Source organism: Saccostrea cucullata, unplaced genomic scaffold (assembly GCF_032062105.1).
Source record: "Saccostrea cucullata isolate Sc308-1 unplaced genomic scaffold, CSIRO_AGI_Scuc_v1 ctg2693, whole genome shotgun sequence".
In the NCBI taxonomy this organism is placed as follows: domain Eukaryota; kingdom Metazoa; phylum Mollusca; class Bivalvia; order Ostreida; family Ostreidae; genus Saccostrea; species Saccostrea cuccullata.
Genome location: NW_026935095.1, coordinates 38,436 through 61,770, shown reverse-complemented (window position 1 = coordinate 61,770; position 23,335 = coordinate 38,436). Strand labels below are relative to the sequence as shown.

At 31.4% G+C, this 23,335-nt stretch overlaps 2 protein-coding genes across 3 annotated transcripts in view; both read left to right on the top strand.

The window, feature by feature from the left end:
- Positions 1–775: 775 nt before the first annotated feature.
- On the top strand, positions 776–22,775 carry LOC134241867 (microfibril-associated glycoprotein 4-like). 2 transcript variants are annotated; one of them, XM_062723891.1, is made up of 5 exons: positions 776–1,058; positions 1,375–1,514; positions 2,177–2,273; positions 2,711–2,878; positions 22,264–22,775. In XM_062723891.1, exons 1-5 carry the CDS (start codon positions 827–829, stop codon positions 22,524–22,526), a joined length of 900 nt encoding a protein of 299 aa, XP_062579875.1. In that variant the 5' UTR covers positions 776–826; the 3' UTR covers positions 22,527–22,775. The 2 variants fall into 2 exon arrangements, with proteins under 2 accessions (XP_062579875.1, XP_062579874.1); XM_062723890.1 differs by lacking the exons at positions 2,177–2,273; positions 2,711–2,878 and adding exons at positions 19,932–20,028; positions 20,490–20,714 and having other exon boundaries at positions 781–1,058.
- The window catches only part of LOC134241866 (carboxypeptidase B-like), a 43,903-nt gene continuing 29,375 nt past the window's right edge, over positions 8,808–23,335 (top strand). The window contains exon 1 of the mRNA XM_062723888.1: positions 8,808–8,863. The gene's annotated coding sequence lies outside the window, so the exon portion shown is untranslated. The remainder of the gene's footprint in view (positions 8,864–23,335) is intronic.

The window sequence follows — 23,335 nt, the reverse complement described above, 5'->3', positions numbered from 1 at the left end:
AGACTTCTAAAAATTCAAATCAATTCTTTAATCAAGGGGGAAGGGGGATGGCTATTAATTCCTTACTTATCAAATGCAAATTTGATAAAATTCTTTGAGGCTGGACTAAAAACAGACATTTGCATTCCCTGAAAATGCGTTCTAGTTCCGTTTCATGGCACCTGATTCCATCTCTGGTGTTTCGGAGGTCCGTGTTTGCTCTGTTCTTATTTTGTATTGTTTTATGGACTTCGATATTACTGTTAGTTATCTCCATATCCCTTAAAAGTATATAATATTCTTACTATTTTGAAAGAGGCAAAGGACTCACTTTAACTAAATAAACATACACAAAAACCAGATAAAAAAACATTTGTGAATAACCTTAGTATTATGATTAACTGGATTTTTTTTCTTTAAAGCTTTTTTCACGAGGTTGTCTTTTTAAGCGATCATTTAAAATTGTGCAGTTTTGTAACAAGAACAAAAGGTAGTAAGATATCCAATGTGAACTGTATTTATTTGTTTATTATCAATTGTGTGCACTTATGAAAAGCTAATAATAATTAAAAAAAAAAAACAATAGGTGGAGTAAAGGCTAGCCTTCTCTCTGATATTACGACTGTGATCCATGCTTAATAAGCTTATCTGACTTTAACAGTTATTCCATGAATATAAAACTTTAAGCTCAAGATTTAAGTGACGTTAGGGTTAAAGGCAATGATTTATTATATTGGTTGAATTTTAATCTTCCGTGTTTAGGGCTTTATATAAAGCTGTGGATATTTTCAAGAAACAGTTTATTTCAGAAACGCTTTCGTTAAGAAAAGATCAAGGAAGATAAACCATGGCAATGGTGTTGGCAGCGCTCCTTATGTCCGGCATCGTATGTACAAGTTCCCAGTATATTTACTCGAAAGATCGTTGTGCCAGTAATGGGGAGACAATGATGAAGATTCGAGAACTTGTGATCCAGCAGGGGAGGATCCAAAAAATGGTTGATTCCCTCAGGCGTATGGTGAAGAAACTTGAAGAAGATGTCACCAAGACCCATGAAAATGCTAGAATTGTCAGGAAAGGTAACTTCCTCTCTCTCTCTCTCTCTCTCTCTCTCTCTCTCTCTCTCTCTCTCTCTCTCTCTCTCTCTCTCTCTCTCTCTCTCTGAATTTTGTCTGGATGTTCATAGATATGATAATTACAAATTAATAAATGTATTTCTCTTACATTCAGGTTTAAAACATTATACAGATTGTTGCAATTACTATTTAAACAGTCACAATGACTCTGGCGTTTATTTCAAAGATCCCCTGGGTAATAAGAGTCAGGTGCACGTGTACTGTGATATAGAGACATAGAGAGGAAGGTGGCCATATATTTTTTTCTTTTCTCTTTCAGAGCTAAACAAATATAAAGATTGTAAGAACCTCTACATAAATGATAATACAGAATCTGGTGTGTATGAGATTCATCCATTTGGTAATAACAGCAAGGTCAGCGTCTTCTGTGACATGATGACAGAAGGTGGAGGGTGGACAGTAAGATCTCTCTCTCTCTCTCTCTCTCTCTCTCTCTCTCTCTCTCTCTCTCTCTCTCTCTCTCTCTCTCTCTCTTCAGCTCCACCATCAATTATAACTACTCCTTCTTTAACAATTTATTAATCTTTGATTTTAACGCTGATATGAAATCTCTTCGCAGAATGAACATTAAACGGTTGGTCTAGTTTATTTTACAGGAAGATAATGAAATTCCGAAATTAATATTTTTTAATTACACTGTAGAAAAAAAAAATATAATATCATAAATTTGATAACTACTTTAAATAGTTGTTGGGATTAATATAGTACGCAAGTTTAAAGTTTATGATAAATTTGATAGACATTGGCGGTGAATAGTTGAAATACTTTTAAAAATATTTTACCGTTACTTATTCAAGAAAGTTTTTGCCCCACATCTTTCCCTCTCTCTCACTTTCTCGCTCTCTCTCCCTCTTCCTCTCCCTCTCTTTCTCTCTACATAAACTTTTACACTAGTTTTTATTACCTCTTTTTTTGTTTTTGCTTTATTTCAAACTGTCTTGTATATTTATTTACAGATACGTCTGTTTTGTATTTGTATAATTTGTGTGAAAGTAAAAATAAACTATCAACAATAAAAATAAAAATAAAAAAATAACCTCCTATACTTCATAAATTCTTAGGCTATCCAGAGGCGTGTGAGTGGTTCGGTGTCATTCGACAGAACCTGGACAGACTACAAAACGGGATTCGGGAATCCTAACGGATCCTACTGGATAGGTAAGCTATAAACAGTTATGGAATGACTACAGAGGACATAGCAAATTTATAGCTCCCAAAGGGTAAGGGTTCCAGATGCAGAAATATTCCCCTCCCTCGGGGAACCATTAATTTGCAATTTACATTGTACCCATTTATAACTCTGTAATATTTTATGTTGTTTTAGGGGATGATAGTTCTTCTGATTATTAACAGTTTAAATTAGCATTTAATTTTTTAGCAGTTTAAATGAAGTTTATAACAATTTATGTAAAATACAATATATAACGATTTCCCTACTTTGATTTCAAAACATGTATGTTCATTGCTGCATGCACTACACAATTAGAAATTTCTGTATACTTTTATAATCATATGTTGAATTATATGACAACTTGAAATAAATATGTTTTGCTTTATGAATTCTTTATATATTACACGACGATAAAATTTTTAAGGAAATGACGTCATACATCAACTTACCAAGAGAAGGAACTCCTCCCTCTATGTATCTATCACACTGACTAATGGAAAGAAGCTCTATGAATTATACAACAAGTTCTCTGTTGCTGACGAAACCAACAGCTACCAACTTTTTCTTGGCGGACCAGCAACCGGGACCCTGGGTAGGTAAACGGAAAAAAGAATGTACGAATGACGACCTATATTAAGGAGAGAGAGGGAGAAAGAGTTTAATTTCTTGTGACAGATAGACAAATACCATTTTTTTTAGTGAGAATCAACCCTAGAGTTAGGTAATTAATGGAGAGGGATGCGTGGATATCAATATTTTGAAAGTAAAATTTTCCTTGTATATTGAAAATCAAGAGTCCCTACTATATGAGCCAATCAGTAATAAATAGCTAAAAGATTGAACATGTTCACGTCATAAACACTACATGCGTACTTGTACGTAATGTTGTCAGATACATAACTCATACAGAGAAATCAATGAAGGTGTTAAACGATCATTGAATAAAAAAAAAAACTTGCATTGGAAATATAATTAATTACAGTCGATAACAATGACGTGTTGTAATTAACCCGCTTTTGTGTTGAAGATAAACATAGTAGACTTAACAAAAGCAATACAACAATAAAGAAAAAAGTTAACTACACAAATTGTATCTACGTGTAGTCGCACAAATTTGAAGAATTCTAATGATTAATGTGTTGATAAAATGGAAGAAAAGCTATTGTTTCCTGTACTGTTAACTTAAAGAGGTGACCCCCCCCCCCCCAAAAAAAAGAAAAAAATCAAAACAGTTATTTTCTAATATTATGTCAATTTACTGGTTCATGAAATTATTGTTTAGAATATTCCTTCTTTATATGAACGTATATAGGCTTACCCATTTCAATGTTAAAAAAGGCTTCAAATGAATAAAATAATAATCAATTTTGTTGATGTCATCCGCGTGGCGCGGAGGTTAGAGCCGTGAAGTAAGAAAATGATACCTTATTACTTATATTTACATTTGTGACTTATTCATACTTTATATTTGCCTGATTGTTACTTTTAACGTGTGAAATGCCTTAAATTTTCGAACCCAACGACATGTATGTAATCCACTAAACGCGCGTCGACCCTTTATGACGTCACAGAGAAATTACGTCGAACGTTTATCCAAACGCACATCTATGACCTCTTGACCCCATACCTGTATTTACACAGTTATAAAAACGCTTGCCTTTAGTAGTGTTATATAAAGGAAAACATTTGCAAATGTAAATATTTTCTGTTGAGACTCATCAACATGTTCGTATACAGTAAAAATAGAAATCAAATGACAACTGAAAAACAACGTTAAATATTAAATATTAAATGAAAACTGTGTTCATCTATTGTAATTGAAAGCAATGCAATATAAAGTAATTCAAAAAAAGGTTTTATTGTTGAATACTATAGATACTTTAAGCTTTAAAGTTTAAGTAAATGATAATGATCAAATCTGAAATAGGTGTTCATGTTATATTTTTCTCTGATAATTTTACAGGGGACTCTATGTTACACACTGGTTCTCCTTATTACTACGATCTGTCTGGGATGTACTTCTCCACCCCGGACAGAGATAACGACGGGTTTCCTGATGAAACTGTGCTGCTTACTCAGTAATATTAGAGGAGGCTGGTGGTTTAACCGGTGTTACCAAGCCTTCCTGAACGGTCCCTGGTCCCCGGGGTCCTGGACCTACCCATGGTATCCCACAGTGACTAATGGTAAACAGATAAAAGAAACTCTCATGATGATTAAACCTCACTGACTTTTTACACCTTTATATCCATACTTGTTCACGCATAATATGAAAAGTTACATACTTTTATTATAGATCATGAAAACTTTATTTTTAGACATAAGGGTGGTTTCTATAATATATACATTGTAACAAACATATAGATATAATGTTATTATGTGTAATGAATCTATTGAAAAGTCTTAATATGTATTATGTTTAAGATCGTGTTGTACATGTAATATTCATTACTAAAAAAAAAAAAGAAAATCGCATTAACTATTGTTACATAATAAAAGTTTTGTTTTTATTTTATTAATTGTCGTTTTATAATTAATGGTCTAATGATATAAAGTATGTAAACAACAAAGACAATGTTTTTTTTAATTTCAACTGATCCCCGTGAAAGGTCACATAACTGGGTAGAAGTAGTATCCATCAGTCTGTCATCTCCGTACATGTGTGTTGATAATTAGAATTTCATTCTGTTACAGTTTATAAATGATGTAGAGATGATAATTACGTAAATTTTATTTTCAAACACCAATATTACTCGTTACTTGTTCGTGTATTTTATATATACACTGTGTGAAAAAGGCTGCATGTAATGCCAAACCAATGAATGGGAAAACAAAGTATTATATGATGACTTTTTATGACATTAACGTTGAAGGCCTTGACAGAGTAACGTCATCAGCGAAAATCAAATTTCCCGCTCTTCTTGAGCAGTTTGAAGTTTTATAAGCCACCTTTAGAAACCTTAACGTCACACTGAAATATATTTGAGTCTTTTAGACAAAAATGCTACAGATCCCTTGAAGCAAATGTTGTTCATTTTACGGAGCTGAATTTTGCGCATGGATAGGGATATAAAAAATGCATGGTTATTGTCTTGAAATTTAAGCGATATTTGGGCGAAGGTAAGAAAACGTGATAGAGGGCGAGGCTTGCGTTTTCGACCCTTATCCCAAATATCGCTCATATTTCAAGACAGTTATCATGTATTTTTTTTATCCTGCAGCAAAATTGTACATTTGAACGTCCAATATAAGATTTGTCCGACTGATTTAGGCACATCTCTGCAGTTGAAACTACGAAGCCATGGCGTAAACATTGCAATAAATGTGAGGTAACAATGCTTTTAGAACGTCGGAAAACATGCGCGATGCTATATTAGGCAGTGACCGGATAAAGCTTTGGTTTATTAGGTTAGCTTTATTAGGTCAGTGCAAGGGGTAGTTGCAGGATAATTTTTTTTCTACTTTCCTGCATTATTTTGTAAACCACCCGTCCTTTCCTAATTTGAGAAATACTCTTTTACAACCTGTATGTTATATCTACCCTCTGATCCTTTATAATCGTCCATTAAACCTTATTAAATCGTTTTTATTGATAAAAGCATTTTTTCGGGTGAGGGGGTCACAAGACAAGCCTATAAAGGGGTTGGAGGCCGATACAATATACAGGTTGAAAAAAGAATATATCTTACATTTGGGAATGAAAGGTAATTGATCGATTAATGCTGAAATGAAGAAAAACATATCCCCAAAGTTGGCAGAAGACGTCGTTAACTACTCAATACTTACTTTACGAGATCGGTTGCGTTTTCATCAATAAAATTTAAAAAATAATGCTACGGTTTCTGTAGTTAGAAGTAGATTCATGTTTCAAGGCTTTTAAATTATAAAGTATCATAGACAAAATTGATAAGAGAATTGAGAAGAAAAAAAAGGTACAGTTTTTATGCGGGCGGTATAAAAATAAAAATATTCGCGTTTATTTTTTTTTTTATCTTTCAAAAATATACTTAATTATAAATCATCTTATCAATATTTAATGCCCCCTCCTCCCAAGGATTTTTATTTAAAGAGCGTAAATATTTACAAACTGTTACCCGCGTTCAATGAGATGGTCCTATTGTACTTAATTCTACTCATGTCCTATATGAAGTCTATTACTTCTAGTCAATTGATAAGTAAAACAAGCTCGTGAACGAAATAAATTAAAAAAAGAGGTACAGTTTCAATCCTGGAGGTATAAAAATAAAAAAGAAATCGCGTTTTTTTTGTTTTTCGTAAACTATAAACTCATAACTGTACCTGATTTTGTCAGTAAAGAAACTGAGCATATATCGTTGCAGTCATGAAACAATATCTTTGAAAATTATGCTTAATTATAATTATAAATCATCTTCTGAATATTTAATGCCCCACTCCTCCCAAAAATTTTTCTTTCAAGAGCATAAATATTTACAATTTGTTATCCTTGTTCAATGGAATGGCTCTATTTTACTGAATTATAGTCATGTCATATCTAAAGTCTATTAGTTGTAGTAAATTGATAAGTAAAACAAGCTCGTGTATTAAGGAAATAATTTTGTGTGTTTAAGGTAATTCTATACTCGGCACTAAATGGGCTCGATCTTTAAAAGTCTGCTTTTAAAACATAAACATACATCACAGCAATGGACAGATACAAGAAAAATGATATGTCAACATGTTTACTTTTCCGCTATTGCCTAGCGGAGTATATTCCCCGAAATGTAAAATACTGAAAATTTACCTATCCTAGATTTTGTTGTATTTAAATGGATTCAAGTCTAAATATTCGACTTTAATACTCTAAAGAATGTAGAAATGTGTTAGTCAACAATATATAATCATTTTTTGCATGAATTATTATAAATTATTATAAATAGATGCACTTTGTTACGCTAACGTATTAAAATTGAAACCAATCTCATGTATTAGGGAAATAACGCAATTTTGTGTTCTTCTGTTCCTGACATCAATTTTAGCTTTGAGATTTATAAGGTTTTATTCATGGCCTTAGTACGTCTTGCTTATCGTTAAGTTGACATGATTATATGTCTGAAGACGTTTAAAAATCTCCCATTGCCACATGTCTGTAATCCATTCAGTTCTTTAGGAAAGACTTTAATCAGAAAAGACATATTGACTTTTTGCGACGCAAAGCAATCAAAATTTATAATTAAGATATATTTTTTCCTTAGAACAAAATTATAATAAATGAGCATAAACAAACATTATCAATGTTGTAGTTATTCTTTCTTACAAAAAGGTTCAATCTTACTGAAAAAGATTGAATTACATAGTATTCCTATTTTGGCTCGAACTCACATGTAAAAAAAAAAAAAATGAGTGTATCCATTACGCTTAAGGCATGCTGAGATGCACAAATTAGGTCAAACTTACTCAGTAAATTATTAAATAAAATCAACATGTTTTTTTTTTCAAAATCACTTAATGCAATCAATTAAAACTTTATTCTCTGTCCCATTATAACTAAAGAAACATTCGTGTTAATACAGTATATACATGTAAACACACATGCATCTATAAAGCATGACAAAAGATGCTCACCTACATGTAAGCTACTGTTTACCTACTTAATTTAAAGTCTTTAACACTAATTCATATATTTACAATTCTCATACTAAGTCCAACATGTGCCTAGCATAAACAACAATCTCGTCCCTTAAATAAAAGTGTAGGGAAGGATATGGAGATAACGAACAGTATTCAATATCAAAGTCCATGAAACAATACAAAATAAGAGCAGATCAAACAGATAAAAGACGCAATAAATTGTAAATTATAGAATACCACCTGAAGAGGAAAGAAGAAGATGACACACATGTGGCAATGGCAGATTTATTAAACCTGGGGACTCATCGCTTCCGGTGAAAGGAGTCGAAACATATTAATAGAGTTATCCCACTTTCCCCCAAAATACAAATCAATCCCCTTCTCATTCGTACATTAACTCAGATCAATAAAGCTGAACCATCATCTGAAAACAGGCGATAAAAAGTTGTAGAGAGAAATAAAAAAAAAATTGCTGGAACAATTGTAGAATATACATTAAGTCTATTATTTTTTTCCAGAAGTTAGGTATGTGAATCATAAAATACTATTTTTAAGTTGTTAATTGACAGATTTACTGATAGCATAAAGTCATTCATATCTCATTATATAATTATGTATTTTTTTTTTCTTAAAGCTATAAAATTATAAATGAATGCATTCAAAGAAAAGGTTCTCGTTTTTTTAAACCCTATGGTACTGTATATTTTGCACCAAACATGTTTTATGTTCAAATTGACACAGATACAGATGGGTGGGTTTTTTTTATAACGACCCAGAGACCAGAGAAATATGCAGGAAGTAGAAAACCGGCAGTATCTTTTTTCATAGATTAATGTTTCTCTATGATTTTAGAACAGAAAAGAGGATAAAAGATTCACACATCTTATATCGTGTCCAAGTAAAAATATGTAATCCCTTTGTAAAAAAAAAATGTACGAAAATTATATTGTCTTGTTTCTTATCACATCAAGAGTGGAAAGTTTTCAAGGTAAGCTTTTCGTATTGTAAGTGAGTTATTGCTATCTGGATTTGTAGTACGGATTATGTATTTGCTATTGTTCTCTTGATACGTAGGTATACAATATTAATGTATTCTATGTAAAAAGTATTTTACAATTTGTAGGAATCAATGAAAAATATTTAAATATATGTATATTTTTTGATTATATTTATGCTTTTCATTAATGATTCAAAAAGAAAGTTTTAATTTTGCAGACGTACTATTATTCACATGTACGTTTTCTCTGTAAATCATGTTTTTTAATGAAAGCCACTAATTAAGAAATAAATAACGTTATTCAGTGAACATGGCGTTATAAATAGCAATTACTCTGCTGACATATTCCATGAGGCGCGTATTCTTTGATTCTTTTTAAGAATATCAGTGGAAACCCTGACTTACATAAGAACGCAGCTTCTTGTCTTCAGTAAAAAAAAACATACGGCTTCAAAATCAGTAAACCTGATTAATGAGCCTTTCATCTAATAAATCACAAACATAATTATAAAGTATTTCCCTCTCAAATACAGCAGCGCCGACATCACATTTTTGTTTTGTTGCAGTTGTGACGTCATCGATCAACGTTATTAAAACCCTCTGACGAAAATCAATAATTTAAAGAATGCTTTTATAATGATTATTACTCCAGAATACTTTTCTATAATTTGTTTTAGTTTTTCTATTTATTTTTAATAGCTGAAATCATTCTTGAAATAGATATTCTAGTTAAAGAATTTTTTGCTTTCTGAATGTTATTACCCAAGTGTGAAGAGTTATCTTTATTTGTTCAAGTATGCATGATACAAAAAATAAAAATATGGCAGTTCTCTAAAATTTTTAAAAAGTTTTATTAAACAATTAAATACATTTACCAAAATTAAATTTTAAAGATATAAAACAGCAATTTTTAAATATTCTGAATTTTCTTTTTTCAAAGAATATTATTAAAACTTATTTTTATTCCTCTTATGAAACATATACTTTTTTTTCTTGCTGACCCCTCCTCTCTTTTCTTTGTCTTTTTTTTTCAAAACACCTTTCACATTCTACATGTTCTACAAACATAACTCTATATTGTGTGTAGACCCGATGTTACTGTGTACCAATTGATGAAAATTATTTTATATGTACATGTGAAAGTGTTAAAATAAATTAAAAAAAAAAAAAACCTTGGGAATTGATTATGTCGTGTAAAGAAAATCTGGCTAACACGGCAGGTACAAAGATACTTAAAATGGAGTTTAAAAGAAAGTATCGTTAATATTGTATGAAATTCATATGGAGTTCAGTTAATTAAACAGGTATGCTAATTTAATTTCAACGATTATATTCTATTTCGAAGACAGTAAGCTATATACGTAGCCCGGTCGGCCTTTCCTCTGTTATTCATGACAAAAATAATACAACAGAACAACAATAAGCTGGATATTTCAAAAATAAGATTTGTACAGATAGTAAGTTTGCCTTCTGATAAAATTAGAAGTGCTGCTAGAATCCCGAGTTAAGCGTGATTTTACGAAAAATCTCGGTTCACATGTATAAAATTCAAATCTTAGGGCAAGGTTTCTTACGAATTTGTGGAATAATTAGTTTACTGACAGGACAGCACTTTTTAGGGAAAATATGTTTTTCAACTATATTATTTAATCAAAGACATTATCAAACTCCGGGGTATTGTTGTTTATTAAGGAAAGGTTCATTCTCTATAAGACCATTTTCCGGCCTACGATAAAATCACTTTAAAATGTGATTTTATACAACTATATTCATTCTAATTCAATATTTTGATGTTTGTTTTTCAACATCAATCATCTAAGTCACGTGATTTACAGATAAAAAATGGCTGTCAGTGAAAGAAAAATTAAGGGTAGATCTATTTAAATATATACCAAAACAAATAACTTATTCTTTTATGTGAACTAGGGTATCCCCTAGCGATTTTTAAATTTCTTGTGACCTAAATTCAGAACACGGACAATGCATTTATGATATGCTTGTCCATCAATGGGGCCAAAATTCAAAAATAATTCAGTACAGAGTGGGTTATACTATATTATTTTAATAACTGTTTAACTTATACTTGAACTTTTTTATCGTCAACTTACCGTTCATGGTAGCTCAGTCGGTAGGGCGCTCGCTCCGTGATCGGGAGGTCGTGAGTTCGTATCTCGGCCGCAACGGATCTAGTCGATAAAATGGCTAGCAAATGTTCCTTCGCCATGCGCTCGGCACGAGTGTAAATTGTGAGTCCTTCGAATGAGACCCTAAAACTGAGGCTCTGTGTCAAAGGCAGGCGATGACATGATAAAGGTCCCTCACTTCTCAATGGCCCTGAGTGCCAAGCAAACTTTGAAAAGCCCTTTATCGGCATACGTTAAACAATATACAATCAATCAATCAAACAATCTAGAGTCAACTAACTTTACTTATGCAGCAATATACATTCATCACCTACTGAGTATATTTATCTCAGTTGATTCAATACACAAGAGCATTCCCTTAAAATGAACAATTTCTGAAACGAGGAAAATTATTCATAAATAAGCTGATGAAACAATTATATCAGAAGTCTCGTTTACAGTCATAATTTCCTATGTTCTATATTCGATGCAATGACCTTGAAAGGAAATATGAATTTTCATTGAGTCAAATGCTGACTGACATTTTTTACAGTTATTGTTAGTCCATTATTTATACATTGAATTGACAACGGGATCTCCGTTATTTCCCAATAATGATAAAGCATTGTGACCGGTCAACAGGGGTTGCTCACTCCTCCATGGCACCTGATCCCTCCTCCGATGTTTTGGAGGTCTGTGTTTACTCTGCTCACAATTTTATATTGTTTTATAGACTTTCATATTGAATACTGTTCGTTATCACCATAAACATTGTAGAAATAAATAAAACATCTTATAAAAATCAAATTCAGTTTTTAAAAATTCCTTTGCTTGGGCATGTTTATTCTGTTGATTTCTTCATAAGAAGCCTATCCATTTTAGTGAATAAATCTTTATTATAAAATCAAATACATTTGTAAAGTTTTTTTTAATGAAAGATAATTTAGCTATAGCTAATATTGCAAACTTGTTTGTAGAATATTTTAACATTTTACTACAATAATGTTATATGGTGTACTATTTTATATAACTGGTGTAACAAATATAATTTTTGACACCTCTGGCAGTTAAACTTCTGATGTATCTGGAGTTAATTTAGCAGTATGACCCAATAGGTCAGAATATTCACATAGCCAATATTTATTGTGATAAACATTTTGAGAATATTTTATTTTATTTATTTATTTAAAGAAAACCTTAAGTAGTATGTCACCCGATCGACACATATTGTTTGAACTACTCTGAGCATATTAACCCTTTTTTGTGAAACGTTTTCTCACAATAAGGACATCACTGATGCGTTCATTATTTGGAATAAGGAATTGATGTCACTCTTTTCTTCGGAAATCCAATGTTAGTACATCATTTAAATGATGTATTCTATGATATTTTGCTTTGGTACACCAATGACAGATTTTTTATACGCCCATACACCTCATATCATATATATATTTGTTTTGCTTGTATTCGGATGGCATATGAATTATTTTATGTGAAATGTCTAGGTAAAGCATTCTCAAAAATAGAAGCTCATTAATATAATATTTCAATAGACAGACGATGCATAATGTTTTTATGAATTCAATAAAAAATTGTTAAAATTAGGATTAAGCAACAGTAAACTTTTAAAATATGTCAATCTCGATAACTTTTAAATCATTTTTGTCCCCCGCTTGAAAAGTGAGGGATATTAATTTGGGTCTGTCCGTCCGTCCGTACGTTACGTATAAAACAGGTTCTCATATATTTTTAAAGACCTTGTATTCTTATTACATCTATGAGAACTGTTTAATGTAGGTTAAATTAGACACCATGCATTGTGAAAATTTTGACAATATCTAACGTGAATATACTCATGTATGTGACTTCATCTTTACATATAATTTTTGTTAAAGTACAGCAGTTCCGTGGTGTAGTGGTATGTCTCTCGCTTCACAGAGAGGTCCTGGGTTCAAATCCCAGATGATCCATTTGGTTTTTTTTCCGAAATACTCAGTATTTTTTTTATTAGATGATAGTATTCAGCATGTGAAATGCAAAAAATATGAGTTCTAGCTTGCTTGTACAAACTCATAAAATCATCATCAAATTGTGATAAATATTCCAAATAAAAAGAATCTTCTATATACATAATTAAGTATAAGCAATCAAGTCTTGTTATCCATATTGACATATTTTATTTGCTTCAGTATACAAACATACTTTTAATAATTCTACAAATTCATTCAGGGAGATCCGACCCCCCCCCTCCTCCACCAAACTGTGCATGGTTTACCTTTTCCCAAAGCGGGGGACACAAATTCATTATTCATATTTTCATTATCTCAGATTACAATCGACTGTTTTCATCTTTATGTATCTTTTTTTCTCTTCTACGAAAGAACTGATCAAGAAAATTAAAGTGTAATCGATTTTTTTGTAGTTTTTTTTTTTTATTATCATGTTTTTCTTTTCCATTTAATCTAATTTACATGTATCTTAATACTTTTCGTGTAAATCTTTAACACGTTTTGAAGTAACCAATCCTTTAAGATGAAGTTTTTTCTATCTATGTAGTTTGTTTTCTTCCGCTTTTGAGATTCTTCCTTATTCCTAAAATCAATATCCATTTAATATTAATTTACATATTTGTACAATATACTTACTTATAATAATTACAAATTAAAGTACAGTCACAACGTAATAAATGAAAATAAATTTAAGAGATATATTCTTTAGTGGGGCTAAATACATAAAGTTTAATATTAAATGACAAAAATCACAGTATTTTACTAATTTTTGTTTTGTTCCTTTCTAGTTTTTCCGTCTCACAATAGCCACTTCTATGAAACATTCATCATTTGGAAACAGGAAGTTATGTTACTTTGATATTGTGAATTCCAACATAACATAATTTTATGATATATTTTAAAATAGTCTACTTTGTTACATCAATCACAGAATATTTTTATATACAAATATATCTCATCATTTTTATTTTTTTTTATTTTTATAAACGACTGTTTGATGAATAGCATATCAAAACTAAAGATATTTAAGGTCATTCTAATAAAAAGATTTTTTTTATCAGAACGACAATGATATGCTTAATGAAGGAATGAATAATGCATAACAAACACTTCTCTGTTGCTGATGAAACAAACAAAATCAGACATTTTGGAGAGTGAGAGAATGAGAGAGACATTAGGGAGAATGGAGGGGGAGAGAGAGGAAGAGAGAGATAGGAGAAAGAGAGAGAGAAAGAGAGAGAGAGAGGAGAAAGAGAGAGAGAAATAGAGAGAGAGGAGAGGGAGAGGGAGAAAGAGAGAGAGGGGAGAAGGAGAGAGAGAAGAGAGAGAAAGAGAGGGAAGGGGGAAATAGAGAGAGAGAGAAAAAGGAGGGGGTGGGAGAGAGATAGATAGATAGATAGAGAGAGAGAGAGAGATAGATAGAGATAGAGAACGAGAGAGAGAGAGAGAGAGGAGAGAGAGAAAGAGTTTTACCCTTTTCACCCCATTTTCGTGTTAAGATGAATTGAATTTCATAGAATTGAACACAATTAAAATACGTAATATTTGTGACATGCACGAGGGTTTTCAAAAGCGTTCGTGGACAGTGACAGTATTTTTTGTTAGAATAAATGGTTCTATTGATGTATTTATTTTATTTTAAAATATTTCTTATGAAAAAACCAAGTCAGAATGATTTATTTTTTATTGATGGAACTTGATATCATTGTGTAAAAACCCTATATATTTACACCGAGTTATCTAAGAATCACATATCATTACCCAGTCTCTTTAATTTAGAATAACATATCTATATTGAGTCTCCCTAATTCAGAATTACATCTCCATATAGAGTCTTCTTAATAAAGAATAACATATCTAGCCCTAGTCTCTTTATATCAGAATTAAATTCCTATACCAAGTATCCATGATTCTCGATATCGGAAATCCTTAATTGAGAATTACGTATTTGTGTCAATTCTCCTTAACTCATAAAAGATAAATTTAAATAGTCCCGTTTTATTACTTATCTATTTTATAAGATGATGTTCATAGCAAAAATATCAACAACTACTTTCACTTTTATTTTCATTTCTGTTATAAATTGTCATTTATTATGACATAAATCGTATATGTGTCTTCAAAAAAAGACGTGAATTGGGGAGGTAGGGGAGGACTTTTGATTCTGCTTTCCGTTTACATAGTAATCATTTTATGCGTTCTGTCAAATTAGAGGTAAATTTAAGCTGTTAAAAAAGTGAAAACCAATTAAATAAAAAAAGAATAACTCATATTCAAAAGAAATGATATGCATCATGGTGGTATGAATTTAATATAAAATCACATCTCCTAAAAATTTAATAACTATGTTAAATTTATTAATGATCAACAGTGATGGTTAAGAACATGTCTATTCCAGTGACAGTGACTTTATCTATGATCAACAGTGATGGTTAAGAATAGGTCAATCCCAGTGACAGTGACCTCATTAATGATTAACAGTGATGTTTAAGAATAAGTCAATCCCAGTGACAGTGACATTATTAATGATCACGGTGATGTTTAAGAATAGGTCAATCCCAGTGACAGTGACTTTATTAATGATCAACAGAGATGGTTAAGAATCTGTCAATCCCATTGACGGTGACTTTATTAATGATCAACAGTGATGGTTAAGAAAATGTCAATCCCAGTGACGGTGACTTTGTTAATGATCAACAGTGATGGTTAAGAATATGTCAATCCCAGTGACAGTGACTTTATAAATGATCAACAGTGATTGTTAGGAATATGTCAATCCCAGTGACAGTGACTTTATTAATGATCAATAGTGATAGTTAGGAATATGTTTATTCCAGTGACAGTGACTTTCTTGTTCTCTTATCTCAGTTCACAAACGACTGTTTACATTTTCATCCATCCGGGTCCTATTCTTGGATGTTTATCTCTTACCAGTTTACAGTTTTCATTTCTATACGTCTTGGTTTTCTTCTACGATAGGACTTACTACTGATAGTAAAGATATCGCCGATTTTTTTTCTATTTTTACAATTTTTTCTTCCGTTTTAATATATATCTTTCATTTTTAAAAGTCTTTTCCTGTGGATCTTTAAGCCAATCAAGCAAAGGTCCGCAGTCCGCATATACAGCTCTCTCCTACCCGCGGATGCTTTAACACAAAAAGTGTCGTAATCTTGAATATTTACGCCTCTCTATTGTGACGTCATATTTAGTCAGTTGCAAGTTTTATTTTCATTGCAATCGAAATCAACAACTTACGTCAACAGTATACAAGAAATATTTCCTATACTGCGATTGGATATTGAAAGGTTGCGATAAAGTTCTTCATCCGACTATGCTTTACTCCCATTGGTCAATATTTTAGTGAGTTACGAAGAATGCTCTTCTCGTTCAACCACGGCCAGATGGACGAAGAGCGTACATTTTGGCCGTGGTTTGCGACGATGTTTTAAGCCCTGTTTTGAAGTAACCAACCCTTTAAGATGTATTTTTTTTCTATTTATGAAGTTGGTTTGGCATTCTTCCTTATTACTTCATACAATATTAATTAGATATTTATTTACTTAATCCTTCTTATTCATAATAATTACAGATTAAAGTACAATCATAACGTAAGAAATTATAAGAAATTCAACAAATGATTTTTTTTTCCAGGACTAACAAACAATAATAACTTCAAGAAATGTTTTTATTTTTAGGACTAATTGCATAAACATTAATATTTAATTTAAAAAAAAAAACATTTTTCTTGTAATGTTTCTTTTCTCCACTTTCTATTTTTTTAAAATGAGAAATACGGGTACCTTTGCATTACTATGCATTCATGTAAATCAAAACTTCGCTACTTTAATCAAACACAGTACAAAAATATTATATGTTCTGCCAGAAGTATAGAATATGCCTTAAAAAAAATAAGAATAAAAATACGTACCTTTGCTAAAATTTATATAAGCATGCAACCAACCCCTTAAAATTAAACATGACGAATAGCAATTCAAATACAATGGGAGTACATGTATTTATTAAACCAAAACAAAATTAAATTTCAATTGCATTAAAGTAAAAAAGTGCATAATCAACACATTTATGCCTATTGTAATATTATAAAGCAATTCAAATTAATTTGGACAATATACAACTCCAAAAACGATTAAAATTAATGAGAGTAAATATTCGGATACAATACAATATTTCCATTTCCAATTGTTTTCTCTATGATAAACACTACAAAAGTGTTTCTTGTTAATTTCATGATAATACCCTGTGGTATGTATATTTCCCTAATACTGAAAGGTCAGGTGTCAACCTGCATGTATATCACTGGCGTATAAATATACTCAAGAAAAATAGATGTTTTAATTGTTTACTAAGTAATTTGATATGATATATATTTTTTTAACAAACAAAATAAATAATGAATTATTTTCGGCTCGAAAGCAAGTCACTTGTGCAACGCTGTCCACTATGACCGAGGTCTCACGAGTCCGAGAACACCACTTCCGTAACAGCCACATGGAGAAATTGACATTGCCACATGGATCTGCACGTACTCTATCATCTGATACAGACATCGTCCCTTAGTCATTACCATCCGACTTCTTAAGCAACTCAACTTCTTCTGTTATTATAACATCCATACAAATCGGTTTCCTGACCATGCTGACCAGTTCCCGTTTCAGCAACATTCAATATGGCGGCGGAGAAGTGACATAGTGCTTATTTATATTCGTGCTTCCGACAACCTGAATCTAGGTCACATATATAATTAAAGACAACAAGATTACTTTGATCATCATTTGGAATTCTTTTGTTGTTTATTTTATAAATGTTGAAATTTGACCACGGTAAATATAAATAGTCAATAAATTGTTTCTTTTTTGGGGGACTATTTTTTATAGTAAAATTTGACGTCATGGGGCCTTGTGCATTTCAAATCTACTCAATTAGACGGTATTTCGATTTATTTTAAGATGGTTATTTCAAGTAAAAATGGAAATATAAGGAATCACTGTCTAGTTTTGAGGGTATGCCAGGGACATCAACAATAGTGGGAAACATGGGATAATTTTAGCATAACGGGCTTCGCCCGTTATGCAAATTATCCCATGTTTCCCACTATTGTTGATGCCCTTGCATACCCTCAAAACTAGACAGTGATTCCTTAAATACCTAATGAAAATTAATTCAAGCTCATAAAAGATAAAATTGTTCCTAAAAAGGATGGGGTATATTAAATAATATGAACATTTTAATTATTTTTTTTTAACAATGGTTTCTCATCGTCAATTCTAGGAAGATCTTCTCAATAAAATTGCAGTTTGAAAAAAAAAATATTTAGGAAAAAGAGATTGGTTTTGTTGCTGAACAGATAAGATACTTATGAAAAGATTGTCGATTGTCAAGGAATACGCAGCGGGTGTGACCGGTCAACAGGGGATGTTCACACCTTCATGGCACCTGATTCCACTCTGATGTTTTGGAGGCCCTTGCTTGCTTTGCTCCTTTTTTACAATGTTAAATGGAGTTTATAGAGATACTTTATGTTTTATGGTGATTCTATACAAAAGGTGGCTTTGGTACCTTTTAAATAATAGTTTACCTCATGTTTGAATTGCTAAATTGCTGAGAATTGAAAAAAAATTCTTTAGAATTTTAACTAATCTTAAATAAGAATAAAAAAAATTACATATGTGATAATCGTACATTCAACAAATGAAAGGCGTGAATATATAGGAACACAAAAGTCTCAATAAGTATTGACTTATTTATTTATATTCATAAATTAAAAATATTGTTTATAAAAACAATATGTCCAATTTGATCTCTGACCCATGCATAGAATATTTTATGTTTCTTGACTGTCGAATAAAATTCGCTGCTGAGCATCTAAGTCTTGTGGCAGAGTTATAATTTAGGGAATTTTTTAACTTCCTGTTTTAAGGGTATATAAACTAAGTATTTTTTAAGGAAACTTTTTTTATTTTCAGACAGCTTGCAAGTAAAAGCATGGCAGGAGTTTGGGCGGCTATCTTCGTGTTCGTTTTGTTCGTTTTTGCGACCAGTTCACAGCAAATTTATACCGACGAAAAAAATGAATGCGTCCGTAATGATCAGACGATGCAAATATTGAAGGAAAAGCTTGAGTACTTACGACAAGAAAACGCGAGACAAATTGGTTCCTTAAAACGAGAAATCGCGCTGATTAAGAAAAATGAAACCAGCATCCATGAAAATTTGAAGAGCAGTATACTGCAAACCATCAAGTCAGGTAATTCTCTCTCTCTCTCTCTCTCTCTCTCTCTCTCTCTCTTTCCCTCCGAGTATGTTACGATTTTTATCATATCACGTATTTATGTTGTTTTTTTTTTCAGAGTTAAACATAAATAAAGATTGTAAGGACCTCTATATTAATGGTTATACAGTATCTGGTGTTTATGCGATATATCCATTTGGTATTGAAAGCAGGGTCAGCGTCTACTGTGACATGGTGGCAGAAGGTGGAGGGTGGACAGTAAGATATCTCTCTCTCTCTCTCTCTCTCTCTCTCTCTCTCTCTCTCTCTCTCTCTCTCTCTCTCTCTCTCTCTCATACAACCATAAATTGCACCTAATATTTCCTTAGTAAGTTATTGATCTTTGATTTTAAAACTACTATCAAATGTTTTAGCTGAATTAACATTGAATTATTTTTAAACCTTGTTTACAGAAGGATAATTAAAATTCCTAAATAAATATTCTAATTACAAAGTAAACAAAAAATATATATTATAATTTTTATAACAAAGATTTTTTTAGCTTTAAATAGTTGTTGGTATTAATATAATTAAAAAGGCCTTGTGTATAAATCTTTTGTGTTTAAATCATAACTTTAAAAAATTAAACTTCACTGCTTTCTTTTGTAAACCCGACATAAATCATAAATCCTTAGGCTATCCAGAAACGTGTGAGTGGTTTAGTGTCATTCGACAGAACCTGGACGGACTACAAGACGGGATTCGGGAATCCAAACGGATCCTACTGGATAGGTAAACTATATACAGTTATGGAATGACTACAGAGGACATAGCAAATTTATGGCTCCCAAAGGATTTGTTATCTGTTAGGATTCCAGATGTAGAAATATTCCCCTCCCTCGGGGAACCATTAATTTGCTATTTACATTGTACGAATTCTATAACCGGGTAATATTTTTTTTTGTTTTAGGGGATGATAATTCTTCCGATTATTAACAGTTTAAATTAGCATTTAATTTTTTAGCAGTTAAAATGAAGTTTATAACAATTTATGTAAAAAAAACAAAATATATAAGGATTTCCCTACTTTGATTTCAAAGCATGTATGTTAATTGCTGCATGCACTACACAATTAGAATTTTCTGCATACCTTCATAATCATATGTTGAATTATATGACAAGTTGAAATAATTTTTTTTATTTTTTTTGCTTCATTACTTTTTTATATATTACACGACGATAAAATATTTAAGGAAATGAGGTTATACATCAACTTACTAAAAGAAGGAACACCTCCCTCTACGTATCTATCACACTGACTAATGGGACAAGGCTCTATGAATTATACAACCAGTTCTCTGTATCTATCACACTGACTAATGGGACAAGGCTCTATGAATTATACAACCAGTTCTCTGTTGCTGACGAAACGAACAATTACAGACTTTTCCTTGGAGGACCAGCTACCGGGACCCTGGGTAGGTAAACGGAAAAAAGAATGTACGAATGACGACCTATATTAAGAAAAGAGAGAGAGAAAGAGTTTAATTTCTTGTGACAGATAGACAAAAACCAATTCTTTCTGTGAAAATCAAACCTAGAGTTACGTAATTAATGGAGGGGGATGTGTGGATATCAATATTTTGAAAGTAAAATTTTCCTTGTATATTGAAAATCAAGAGTCCATACTATATGAGCCAATCAGTAATAAATTGCTAAAAGATTGAACATTTCCTCGTCATAAACACTACATGCGTACTTGTACGTAATGATGTCAGATACATAACTCATACAGAGAAATCAATTAACGATTATTAATTTAAAAAAACACCTTGCATTGGAAATGTAATTACTTACAGTCGATGACGAGGCCTTGTTGTAATTAACCCGATTTTGTGTTGAAAATATGCATAGTAGACTTAACAAAAGCAATACAAAAATATTTACATTTGCAAATCTTTTCCTTTATATAACACTACTAAAGGCAAGCGTTTTTATAACTGTGTAAATACAAGTGTGGGGTCAAGAGGTCATAGATTGGATAAACGTTCGACGTAATTTCTCCGTGACGTCATAAAGGGTTGACGCGCGTTAAGTGGAATACATACATGCCGTTGGGTTTGAAAAATTAAGGCATTTTACACGTTAAAAGTAACAATCAGGCAAATATAAAGTATGAACAAGTCAAAAATGTAAATATGAGTACAAAGGTAAAATTTTTTAGTTGGTACATGATCAAATCTTCCAAAAAGCCCTTCAGGCTTTATGGGATTTGATCACGTGGCCAACCCGTTTTACATCTCAATAAAATTCAAAAAATGATACCTTATTTCTTAAATAAAGGAAGAAATTAATAACATAAATGGTATCTACATGTGGTCGCACAAATTTGAAGAATTCTAATGATTAATGTGTTCATAAAATGGAAGAAAAGCTATTGTTTCCTGTACTGTTAACTTAACTTGCTGTTTCATGAAATTATTATTTTGAATATCCCTTCATTATATGTACGTATATAGGCTTACCAATTTAAATTTTAAAAAATAGGCTTCACAGGAATGAAATAATAATTAAATTTGTTGATGTCATCCGCGTGGCGCGGTGGGTAAAGCCGTGATGTAAGGAATCTTTATGTCGCGATTTTGTGTATAACATGTATTATAAAACAAAATTTTTAGTTCTCAGCCGGAAAGTGATGGCGTCACAATATGCGTGAAAAAGGTTCGAGAGGGAGGCTAAACTACATACAATCAATCAATCAGTCAATCTTTTATGTCTGTTGAGATTCATCAACATCTTTGTATATAGTCAAAAAAGAATTCAAAATAATAACAAAAAAAAACAACGTTAAATATCAAATGAAAACAGTGTTCATCTATTGTAATTGAAAGGAATGCAAGTTAAAGTAATTCAATTTTTTTTATTGTTGAATACTATAGATGCTTTAAGCTTTAAATTTTTGGTAAATAATAATGATCTTATATGAAATAGATGTTCATGTTATATTTTTCTTTGATAATTTTACAGGTGACTCTATGTTACACACTGGTTACCCTTATAAGTATGATCTGTCTGGGATGTACTTCAGTACCCCGGACAGAGATAACGACAGGTGGAGTGATAACTGTGCTGCTCTCAGTAACCGTAGAGGAGGCTGGTGGTTTAACTGGTGTCACCAGGCCTTCCTTAACGGTTTCTGGTCCCCGGAGTCCTGGTACAGACCATGGTTCCCTACAGTGACTGATAATAAACAGATAAAAGAAACTCTCATGATGATAAAATATAACTGACTTTTTATATCTTTTATCCATAGTTGTTTTTTGTATAGTTGTTCACATATCTTAGTTAAAGTTAAAACCTTTTTTATAAATGATTATGACTTTATTCTTGAGATAATGATGACATGGATGATATATTACAAAGTAAAACTTTTATAGATATAATATTATGTGTAATGAATTTAATAAAAAGTCCTAATATTTATAATGTTCTAAAAATAGTGTTATACATGTAACCTTACTTCCTAGAAATACGAAAATCGCATTCAATTATTAAATAATAAATTTTTTGTTTTCATATTATTCATTGTCTTTTTGTTATTAATCAGATGGTATTATAAAGTATATAGATAACAAAAAAAATGTGTTTTTATACACGCTAGTATTTTAATCGATCCCCGTGAAAGTTCAGAGAACTGGGAGACGTAGTATAGAATTTTATTAGCCTATCATAATGTATAACTCCATCAACCAATCATATATCAGCCTATCATAATGTATACCTCCATTAACCAATCATATCCATACATATGCGTTGTTTGATTACGTAGATTTTTTTTCATATACAAATATTTCTTCTCCCTTGACCATGTATCTTATTTGTGTGTGGAAAATGCTGCATTTACAAGCCAAATCAATGAATGGAAGAACAGAGGATTAAATGATTTATTTTGATATCGCTAACATTGAATGTAGTGAAAGATCAACTTCATAAGACGAAATCAAAGTTTGCGCTCTTTAAGTTTCATAAACTAGCTTCAAATAAAAAAAATAGGGTTTATATTGATATATATTTAGTCTTTTAGACAAAAATACTACAG

Bases quoted from the DNA above. Each gene is read 5' to 3' on its own strand.
- LOC134241867 (XM_062723890.1), top strand. From the start codon at position 827: ATGGCAATGGTGTTGGCAGCGCTCCTTATGTCCGGCATCGTATGTACA. The intron at 1,059-1,374 runs GTAACTTCCTCT...TTTCTCTTTCAG, and splicing joins TGCTAGAATTGTCAGGAAAG to AGCTAAACAAATATAAAGAT. The intron at 20,029-20,489 runs GTAAACTATATA...AAAATATTTAAG, and splicing joins AAACGGATCCTACTGGATAG to GAAATGAGGTTATACATCAA.